Here is a 10,561-nt window from a genome sequence, read left to right on the forward strand (position 1 = left end):
AACATCTTCTAGGATATCAAAATCGATACCGATTCCGATAGGCTAAGCTATCGGATATCGTATATTTATCTGATAATATCTGGTTCTGATTAAAAATGTTAAAAACCTTGTAAAACATATTTATAATTGAAATTTAAGCTCAATTTCTCAAACATTTCATATCGGATATCGGATATTTTTCCTTACTCTTCTACTCGACTCTAATATGGTTAGGGTAAATCAAAAATAAGTCCTTCGGATATTAACAATTCGGATAGAGCCTAATCCGATTCTGATATGTTAAGGAACAAATATCCGATAGAATATTTGATCCGATAAAACGGATAAAATCCTATAGGATCTCGAATACTCGAAAACGAATTCCGGATATCAGACAAATATTGATAGGCCTAGAGGAGAATTATCATTTGCAGAAGGGATTTGAGTTTATTGGATATTACCATGCATACATACAGGGCCGTCTTATGGGCAAGGCAAACTAGATGGTCCCAAGAGCCTAAAATAGATTTTCTTTTCTTCTAGTAATAGATAATTTATGATGTTTATAATTTTTATTAAAATGATTTGTCTCATTTATTTTATATTATAAACAATTGTAAAGGTTTTATTTGTCGCTAAATATTTTGTAACACTTATATGCGTCATTAAAATTTCAAATTACTAATTTTGGGGATACCTTATGCCAAATTACCTACTTATAACCCAAAAGCGAACCAAAGAGGATGATTTTTTTCTAGCCTTCCCACGTGGCGTAATCCAAGTTATCACTTTAATTTATAAATTTATATTCATATTCATATTATATAAAATTCTAGCTCTCATCCAAATTTTAACTTATAAAAATGGCCCGAACTTTGATTTTGCCTAGAGTTAAATGCGTAACGACCATGTATACGTGGAGACATATAGGAAGATAAACATGGTTATTGATTTGCTTGCAAGTAGACAGCCTAGTGAAAATGTGTTTCTTATTTGTCCTAGCAGTACTTTTGATGGTTAGATGAGGAATATTTTATTAATTCCAACGGAGGATTTACTAGAAAAGTGATTCCCGTAGGAAACGTGACTCCAAGGGATTTGGACAACCAAACGTTTAAAGAGAAATGTGATTCCACCAAATCGCTTAGACCCATAAAACCTACCTTTAAATTTCTGCATCCAAACCCACCATAAACAACTTTGATATTTTACATGCTCAGATTGGCTTCTTTGGAGCAGGTATGAGCATGAAAAGCTCAGCCAATATTAGCTTTATGTTTCGTCTCCTGTATTCGTTTTACTTCTTGCACTTTCTTTTAGTGTTTTAAATTGAATTTGATTGATTTAGATTCAACCAATACTCGTTTTTAGGTTTATATTTAGTAGTATCTCGTTTTGCTTCAGTTTTTATTCCCTTCTTCAGATTACTTCTTTTAGAGTTTGATTGTCTTACCCTAGTTTTTGGATTTCATGAATAGCTGGTAGGATCTAATAACTCAATTTTAAATTTGGTTTTTTATTATTTGGGTTTTATTTTTTGTTCTCTTCGTTCATTTAAAGACTCGGTTAGGAAGATCATGTTTCTCTTCTAAGAAATACTAAAAACAATAGCAACAAAAACATTATCAACTTTATCTAGGGAAACAATGACAATAACAACAAGAACAAGATTATCAACAACTTAGTCAACTATAACCAATATTCCCTAGCTGATTCAGTCTGATTTAACCCGTACCACACCTTAAAGGACCGATTCTGGTGGTTTTTGTTACACTAAAAAATGTTACTTAAATTTAGGTAGGTATTTTTTTCTTGATGATTCAAAAGTTAAATTATATCGAAAATTAAAAGAGAATACAAGATAGAGGGATAACCTACGCGTAAAAAAGACGGAGGCAACAATCCCACCTAAAACAATCCGTAGAAAAGATATAGCACGAATGAAAGCATAAGCCAAACACATAGGGAACAAAAATAAAACAAACATAAAGGTCTAATGTCTCGTAGCATGAGATTTTTGTCCTCTCCCTAATATCTTTTTACTTTCCTTAGAATTTCCATGTTTCCCATTCCACTTGAGTCTGGAGAGCTCTCTCTGTTTTCTTGAGAGCTTTATCTTCACATGAATATCTTCATGCTCATCGTTGTCCCATCATAATATTCGATTAGAACATTGTGTTATGCATATCTTGAGTGTCCATTACCTTTGCTTCCAATAGCACGGAAACTACCTTCCTTGAAGTCACTCAACATGATGAAAGGATTCTTGATTGGGGTTACAGCCTTGTCATCTTTGCTCTTCTTAGCATAAGAGTTATTGTCTTTAGTTGTTTCTCAATCTCCCTCTGACTTCTCATCTCATCCCCTATTATTTTAGTTGAAACCTCTTCAAAATTTGATATAGAGTCAATGCGACCATAAAGTTAATATCACCTTCCTATCTTCTGTTCATCTCCTTCGGGTACTTTTTGTCCCCCTTACTAGTTGGAGCCTGTGTAAGTTGTGCCGAAGACCCTACCCTGGGAAGTAAAGCTCTTACTGATTCATTCCCATCGGTTTAGATGAAATTATTCATCAACCTTAGTCGATGACCTTTGTTTCATTGCTACAACAACATCTGAGACTTCAATTACACAACCACTTCCTCCAGAAGTATCCTTTAGAGTCATATCTACATTAGGTTTTTCAGTATCATTTTCGGTACTCTTCTCCCCCATGGTTGCATTAGGTAGAGTTTACCCCTACTCCTTATAACCCATTTACCCTTCATTCTCCTTATGCAATTCTTAGATGAGTGTACAAATGATATACAATTATCACACTTTAGAGGTCTCTATTGGTACTCAACATGCAGTTCCACGACTATTGTGTAATCAACCAGCAAAGGAAGTTTCTCTGGATATTTAAAATCAGCATCTATTTTAACGCAGACCTTAGCATAATCTAATCTAGTTTTTTTTATATTGTAATCATCAACCAAAAGGGGGCTATGTTACTTGAAATTAAACTAAGACCCTCATTATTCTACAAGTGCAGTGGGACACCGTATATCAAAATACAAGCTGGGACTGTCTTAATTAGGGCTGTCAATGGGTACCCAATACCCGGAACCAGAACCAATATATTCAAGTCCGGTTCAGGGTCCTAAAGTTGGACCCATTAACAACTTAGGACCTGACGGGTAATTACCCGATTGGGCACGAATGTTAACGGGTCCAAACAGGTAATATCCGTCGGGTACTCGCGGGTATTGGGTATCCGGTTATTCATTGTTTTACTCATTTTTTTAGCAAAATTATAAGTAGTTTGATAGTTTTGGCTTTGATTTTATTTTTTAAATTTTTTTCATTTTTTTCTTAGATTTAATATTTATTTAGTGCATTAATAAAGAAAAAATAATAAGTTTTTATAAAAATAATTTAGATTCAAGTTAAAAACATAAAAAATTAAGTCTTTTGATGAAGTAGATATAAAATATAAAATAACAGAAGAAGGAGAACTCTTATTTATTAGAGATAAGTTGTATGTTACATAGGTTTAAGCCTCTATTTATATATAAATATAGGTTATGAGGTAAACCCTGGTTACATCTATATGGGCCGCACATACATGGGCTCAAGGCCCTACAACATCTTTAAGATTTTTTTATAGTTTCTTTAATACCTAACGGGTACCCGAAACTGACGGATACTTGGGACTTTAAACGGATCTGGTTTTGGGTCCACAAATTTAGGAACTGTACCTTACTTTTATAAGTAGGATCTGAGACTAGTGATACCCGTGAGGACGCGGACCCATTGACAGCCCTAGTCTTAATATTAAAAAGAAATTTTTCTTTGAAGTGTGCCCATGGTCTCACAGTAAAAAAAACATTTTGAGATGTAAAAAGTACCTAGTTCTAAAATATTTTTTTCTATCCTCTTCATGTGAAAATTCAAAGATAAATGCACAATTTCCATGAAGTTGATACATACCTCACCCTTTAGTATGCTCACTGCATTCTTGACAGATGTGAAGGATTGTCTCCTTCCCATAAAAAATCCCACTACAAAATTTTCACATTCCTTAATCTTCTGTGTAAAATCATTAGACAATGCTTGGTCTGCCATTTATTTTAGTTAGGGTTTTGAATTTTAATTTTGACTCAATGATCTTAGGCTTAGGTTTAGGAAAGTAGGTCATCCAATTCAAAGTAGAATTATAGTTAGGGTTTTAAACTAATTGTTCAATTCCACTAACCGAAAGAGATGATGTGTTGGAGTTCTATGGCCCTTTGATTATTTCAGAAATTTCAGAAGAACTACCGTCTTTATTGGCTTGAATCTTAGCACTTGGTTTCAAAATCTCACGTCCAGTTCTTGAAGAACCGGAGAAAGGCAGAAAATCTTCATTGTTCTTCAGAGAAAATGAAGACAAAGATGCAATTCACAGTAGACTTAGTGTAAGAGATTAAAGTAGGCAGAAAAGATGGAGAAGAATTATCCACCATGACCAAATTGCGAAGAAAAATCTAGGCTTCGGAATCGCTTCACTGCCACGTCATCAATCTTTCTCTCAAGAAAAAAGAGATTTAGGTAGGTATTGTTCTTTGAAAACATATTATGTTACTTAGTTGTGCGTGATCTTGAATACCTCGGTTGTATCTGATCCAATCACTGTTTTTCACTGCTTTATGCAGTCTTACATATCGATTTTTCTACAAAATCAATTTGGCCTTTTGACGAGGGCTTGGTCCTCTTGGAATTATGAAATGGTTGGTATGTTTGTAAGGATAGGATTGATGAAGTATTATAGAGATACTATAGATTTGATGAGCTTAAAATTTTTCTGTAATGTTTCTGGTTTTCGAAATCGGTGTTATTAATATAATGTACGAGGTTCGCCTCTTCTCCATAAGAAAAAAAAAACGAACGACAAAAGATCCAACTTTTTTTTTAATTATTTCAGATTTGATAAAAGAGAAAAATATGTTGATACTCGTCATTATTCATGTAAGGAGAATTAAAAATGGAAAATGATTCTACACTAACCGAGTGCATTTTAGCGCGTGGAGATCATAATAGATGGTGATATGGAACATACCTCCCGTACGGTTGTTAATAGTGGAGATAGGTCCCACCATACCTCCCACACGGTAATAAACATGGGACAAAGTCTCGGTGCACTAATTTTTTTTTTCTTCTTTGATTGGGTAGTACAATGGTGCGTGGATTACATTTTAAATAGGAATTGGTTTGGTAATTACGGTTTCAAACCCTTACCTTCTCGGTGGGAGGGAGCCTGAGAACCATCGTACCATTTGATGGTTCTCCATGCACTAATTATCCTGGAAAAAAACAAGCAAAATCGAAACTTATACCAAATTTATTTCTTACATTAATTTAGTATTGTATCAATTTTGACAGGTGTAATGGCTCAAATCTAAAACTATAGAACATCAGTTGGGATGTATTCAAAAAGAATTTAAAAAATTGGGCCCAACAATTTGAGGATCTATGCATTGGCCTAGCTGGCCTGGTCTATAAGCCGGTTCTGAAGTCTGCAAAGCTTGGTTGAGTTTGCAAATCCTTTTTCTTCTGCATCCACTTCTTTCATGCCTGAAGTACTTGACAGTGCAGTATATGACTCTTCAAGCCACTTCGACCAGCAATACTCGACCATAAATTTGAGAATATATTTTTGAAGTGAAGTTTTCCGGAAATATTCTCCCAGAGTTGTTGAGGGTTACTCTCCACATGTTTGGCGGGACTAGAAACATCCACCAAACTGATGCTCATGTTGTTGCGGATTATACAAAGCTTTCCGTTGAGAGGAACTAGTGCTGCGGCCTCCACCGCCCGCGAGTTACCCAAGTGGATTTTGCTGTCAATGAATTTGTTCCAAGAATCTGTAGCTTCATCATAGATTCTCAATTTGCATCCATCTCTACAGTCCAAGGCATAAAGCTGCCCGTTCAAGGACAAGCTAGGATTTCGCCAAGCACCAACCATACCATCATTAACCACAGACCAACTATTAGTTTCAGGAGTATATGCTTCGCTCATGACTTGGCGATGTGTCCCTAGTCCTTTCAAAAACCATCTCCCATTAAAAACAACCCCAATGAAAGGAACCATTGCAGTGCTCATATCCGCAACGAAACTCCACCTGTTCTTGTTAGGATCATAAACCTCAGCTGATCTCAGAGTCCTCTGGATACCTTCACATTCTCCACCAGCCACGTAAAGGCAATTATTTATCACACAAGATCCAAAAAAGTGGCGTTTCCGCAGCATATCTGGAGCTCGATGCCATTTATTAGTTCTTGCACTATAGAAGATGACCTTTCTCAAAGATCCTCGTAATGGATCTTTGCCTCCAAATAAGTACAAGTGACAACCACTGAGAACAGCACATCCAAACCCAAGTGCTTCAGAATATTCTCCGGGAACAGGTGGCAATGGCTGCCAGAGTTGGTAAGTAGGGTCAAAAGCATGCCATGAAATCCGTCCATCGCGATCTCTTTTAACTACATATACCCACTCCTCTGCTATTCCCAAACTTTTCCGAAGTGAGTAAAAGAAGTTCCCTGCTAGAAGACGGTACCATCTTTTGCACACTAGTCGCAGTTTTCGGTGCTCAACACGAGGAACCCGGATCAAACAAGCAATGGCGAGATCATCTGGAAGACCAGGTAAGAGAGGGGGCTGAATTCTAGTTCTCTCCTTGCATGGGTTCTTAACCTTGTGTGCCCGAGGGTTGATATCAGGCTGTAAGCAAAGTTTTGATCCAGGAACAAACTTTGTAGCACCGGCAACTGTTTTCAAGCCCGCGTCCACTCTACAGTAGCATGATACAGAATCAACCTGCAAGAAATAAATACATATTGACAACACGAACGAAACAGCAGAAATAGTACAAGAGAAAAATTCAAAATATAGAGCAGCGTCTCTGCTAAGGATGGAGAGAAAAAGGATGATTTTGTTTTGAAGTACACATGAAACCGTTATATCACCTGCAATGGAGATATACCTAATACACAGTAGTGAGAAGAGTCCAACACGACAAGAAGCACAGACATTGGTGTCTCGAGAAGATTTTATAGAGACAAAAGCAATAGTAAGCCATTTGCATGAACACAATAATCTCAACAGAGCCATCAACCCCAAAAAATGACTTCTTTCAGCTGAAACCACAACTAGAATGCTTAACCAATCTACAATCCCTACTGCAATTATGAGCAATAAGCATTGACTCTTGAAAAGTAAAAAAACGGTCCTTGAAGCATTTTTGAGCAATCTTGCAGTGGTAGTGGCACTGTGACAGGAGGTGTGACAATCTAGAGACAGCAAATTAGATTGTCATTCTGGGACTTGTAGTTTAGGAGGGTGATTATTTAGACAATAGTAAGCATTTTTGAGCAAATTAGACACATCAAAACCTGTTGCAGATGATCATTCTGGGACTTGTAGTTTAGGAGGGTGATTATTTTTTTAATACTTGGTTTCTAGCCCCATAAAATATAGTATGTTAATTTTGGACCTTAAATTTGTCTAACTAAGATTTTGAGCCTTATATTTGTTTAACTAACCACATCCTATTGAAATCTGCCATTTCAGCCCCCAATAATTCACTGTTGCATTTCTAGTGCACACTTCACCAAATTTGCCTCTGGAAGAAATAAGTCCAACTGAAACCTTGGATAATATTAAACCCTACAAATACAACGCCAAAATCCTAAGGGAAAGTCCCGCTTGATCCAAAGTCCTAAACGGAGATCATTTTTTGCCGAAGATCTAAAATTAGTAACAGGCCATGTAGTATCATAATGCGCAAATAAGGGGCAATCACAAGCAACCAAACAATAAAAGAAACGGAATATTACTTTGTTAGCTTTTCATCTTCTTTGACTACAGCTTGCTGAGATTTAATCACAGATTGAACTTAAGAATTACTACCGAGTAAAGTATGATACTACATATCTATATAGACATACAAGTTAAGAACGAGGTATGTGTACAACCACCAAAAACTAACAAGTGAATCTAATTGGTCATAAGTCAAACTCCACTTCTATAAACAGTTGAAACACAAAACAATTCTAATTCCACAAAATGCAAGTAGAAATGAAACAGATGCAAACAAAGTAAGGTCAACCACCATGCCAACATAGAGATTCAGTTTAGACTTTGGAGGAGTAAGTTCCATGCATTTTGACTTATGTACCTAGGGCTACAGAAATCAAAAATAAAAACTCTTTCCCAGACCTCATTAAACCAAAATAAACATAGCAAAAACATATCAAAGTAGCTTCATTTTTTCACCATGAGAAGACAATTCAACCTAACAATCTTCAAAACCAACAGATCTGAACCACCCAGAACTTTACATATTGGTACTCCCCCAGACGGAAATGTAGTACAGTCATTCAACTAGGAAAACTCCAGAATTGAAGACCCAAAATTCCTTTAAGCAAAACAGACTTGTATTGAAACTAAATTACACAAAATCAGCTCCAAACAATAACAATTCCCAAAATAGAATGCAAAATTTTAAAAATTTGAAAAGGGTTTATCCTAAAACACATCAATTTAAAGTAAAGTAGAGATCTTTGCTTACTAGTGGAGCTTGTAACCGAACCCCTCTCTGCACAATCGAAGAAGTTCCTCCTTCCATCTCTCATCACAAGAATAATAACTTCATTATCACCACTAAAAAAAAAATCACAGTAAAAATTGGAATCTGAAGATACACTTGATAAGAGAGCTTCACAGATCAAAAAGTTAGTCTCAAAACTTTCATCAGATTTTGATAATGTCGAGAACTTCTATTTCTCTATCTCTGTCTCTCTTTCTTTCTTTCTTTCTGTTTCTCAACAAATACAGACAACAATAAAGAACACCAAACTAGTTCGCAAAACGTCAGAGTCTGTTTTTTTTCTTACCAACACCATCATAAAAATTTCTTTATATTATTTCTTCCAAAAAGAATTAGTTATTTCACCCGTTCCCTTTTAATCCACAGTATGTATATTGTTCACCATACAGCAAACAAGATGCATAATCATGTGATTAGCATTTTATTACCGTTGGATTTTTTGAGAAAGAGCATCGGATGACTATAAACGTAGGTAGTACGGACACATAGAGTACCCGAGATGTAAAAGAGTATGGCTTGTAAACCTTTAGTGGTCTTATATTATTGTTTTCTACGAGTGGAGTCAACTCTTCAGCGTTGGGGGAGAAATAAACCGTGCTTTGTGTACGAGCTCATTTATTGTGTATCGGCAGAGGCAGGTGTTGGTTTCCGTAAGATAGTTAATGACTTGCGACTAGTATAGAACAATAGATCTTCAATGGTTCCTTGCCACTACAGCAGGAGGAAAGCCGGAGTTGATACTTTTTGTTCGTAAATACTCATAGACTTCAGACTTCAGATTTGGGCTCAGTATGGTACCACGAGGTAGGAGATAATTAGGAAACTAAGCAAAAAAAAAAAAAAAATTGTGGGAGATAATAGTGTCAACACGCCTCCTCACACGTAACTTCGTTGGGTTTAGGGGATTTGAATCGTTGAATCGAAATCACTTATTTCATCTATAAAGGTACCTTTTTACGTGATGATTGAAGTTGCGACGGTTCTCGAGAAGATGAGTTGGTTGTCAAAGATGGCAGCGTGCTTTGGTGAATTTGATCGAAGAGATCCGGCGAATTTGACGGCGACATTAAGACACTGATAGGCGGGTTTTAGGGTTCTTGTGATTGAGAATAGTTGTTTCCACTTGGGGTTGTTTTTGGGCTAGGATTAATTTCAATTTTAGGGCTTTTAACCCTATATGCGGGATTTCTATGTATTTGGGCTCTTACAACTTGTTTGTGAGTAGCATTTCTAGGAGTTTTTGTACTCTGTATTTACCCAATTCTTAATAAAAAAGTTTATTTACCGATCAAAAAAAAAACTTTGTTGGGTCTAACACGTGTACAAATAAATCGGGTGACATGGAGTAAAGGTGAGGGTCAAATGATCGCATACAAATAGCCTGCTCTAATATCAAGTAAGATCTTTCACGTAGGAAACAATACATCGTACAACTATTGTACAACAAGAATACATGATAGAAAGATTACAACAAATCATCCTTGGACTCCAAGAATACGTCAATTAAGAAATTTGTCGTTATTAGAGACTCGTAGGTTGACGCTGCATAGATGGGTGAGTCATATCTCCAATACTCCCTCTCGATCGGAGCGGGTGGTCAAGAACAATGAGCTTAGATCGCAGAGAGCGGAAATGATCCTTAGGCGTCGACTTGGTAAAGATATCTGCAACCTGATCCTTTGAAGAAACAAATCGAACCGTAATTTGACCGGATTGAACTCTCTCACGGACAAATTAATGGTAATCGATTTTGATATGTTTGGTGCGGCCATGAAAAATGGATTCATAGTAAGAGAAACTGAACAGGAGCCTGAAGTTCTCAAAGCAGAGACTCCACCCACACCAGTTCAGATGTCGTAATGGGTAGACCACGATACTCCGCATCCGTACTTGACTTCGAGACAGTCATTTACTTGCGAGAGCTCCAAGAGATGAGATTAGGACC

At 36.4% G+C, this 10,561-nt stretch overlaps 1 protein-coding gene across 1 annotated transcript; it reads right to left on the bottom strand.

The window, feature by feature from the left end:
• Nucleotides 1-5,332: 5,332 nt before the first annotated feature.
• On the bottom strand, nt 5,333-8,880 carry LOC113322617 (F-box/kelch-repeat protein At1g55270-like). Its single transcript, XM_026570747.1, has 2 exons — nt 8,578-8,880; nt 5,333-6,824 (listed from the first exon to the last, which is right to left on the bottom strand). The coding sequence occupies exons 1-2, from the start codon at nt 8,632-8,634 to the stop codon at nt 5,571-5,573; spliced, it is 1,311 nt and encodes a 436-aa protein (XP_026426532.1). The 5' UTR covers nt 8,635-8,880; the 3' UTR covers nt 5,333-5,570.
• Nucleotides 8,881-10,561: the final 1,681 nt, after the last annotated feature.

This window comes from Papaver somniferum, chromosome 11 (assembly GCF_003573695.1).
Source record: "Papaver somniferum cultivar HN1 chromosome 11, ASM357369v1, whole genome shotgun sequence".
NCBI classification, from domain to species: Eukaryota; Viridiplantae; Streptophyta; class Magnoliopsida; order Ranunculales; family Papaveraceae; genus Papaver; species Papaver somniferum.

Excerpts from the sequence above, each read along its gene's own strand:
- LOC113322617 (XM_026570747.1), bottom strand. The coding sequence starts at position 8,634 with ATGGAAGGAGGAACTTCTTCGATTGTGCAGAGAGGGGTTCGGTTACAA. Across the intron at positions 6,825-8,577 it reads TTCGGTTACAAGCTCCACTA|GTTGATTCTGTATCATGCTA; the intron begins GTAAGCAAAGAT and ends TATTTCTTGCAG.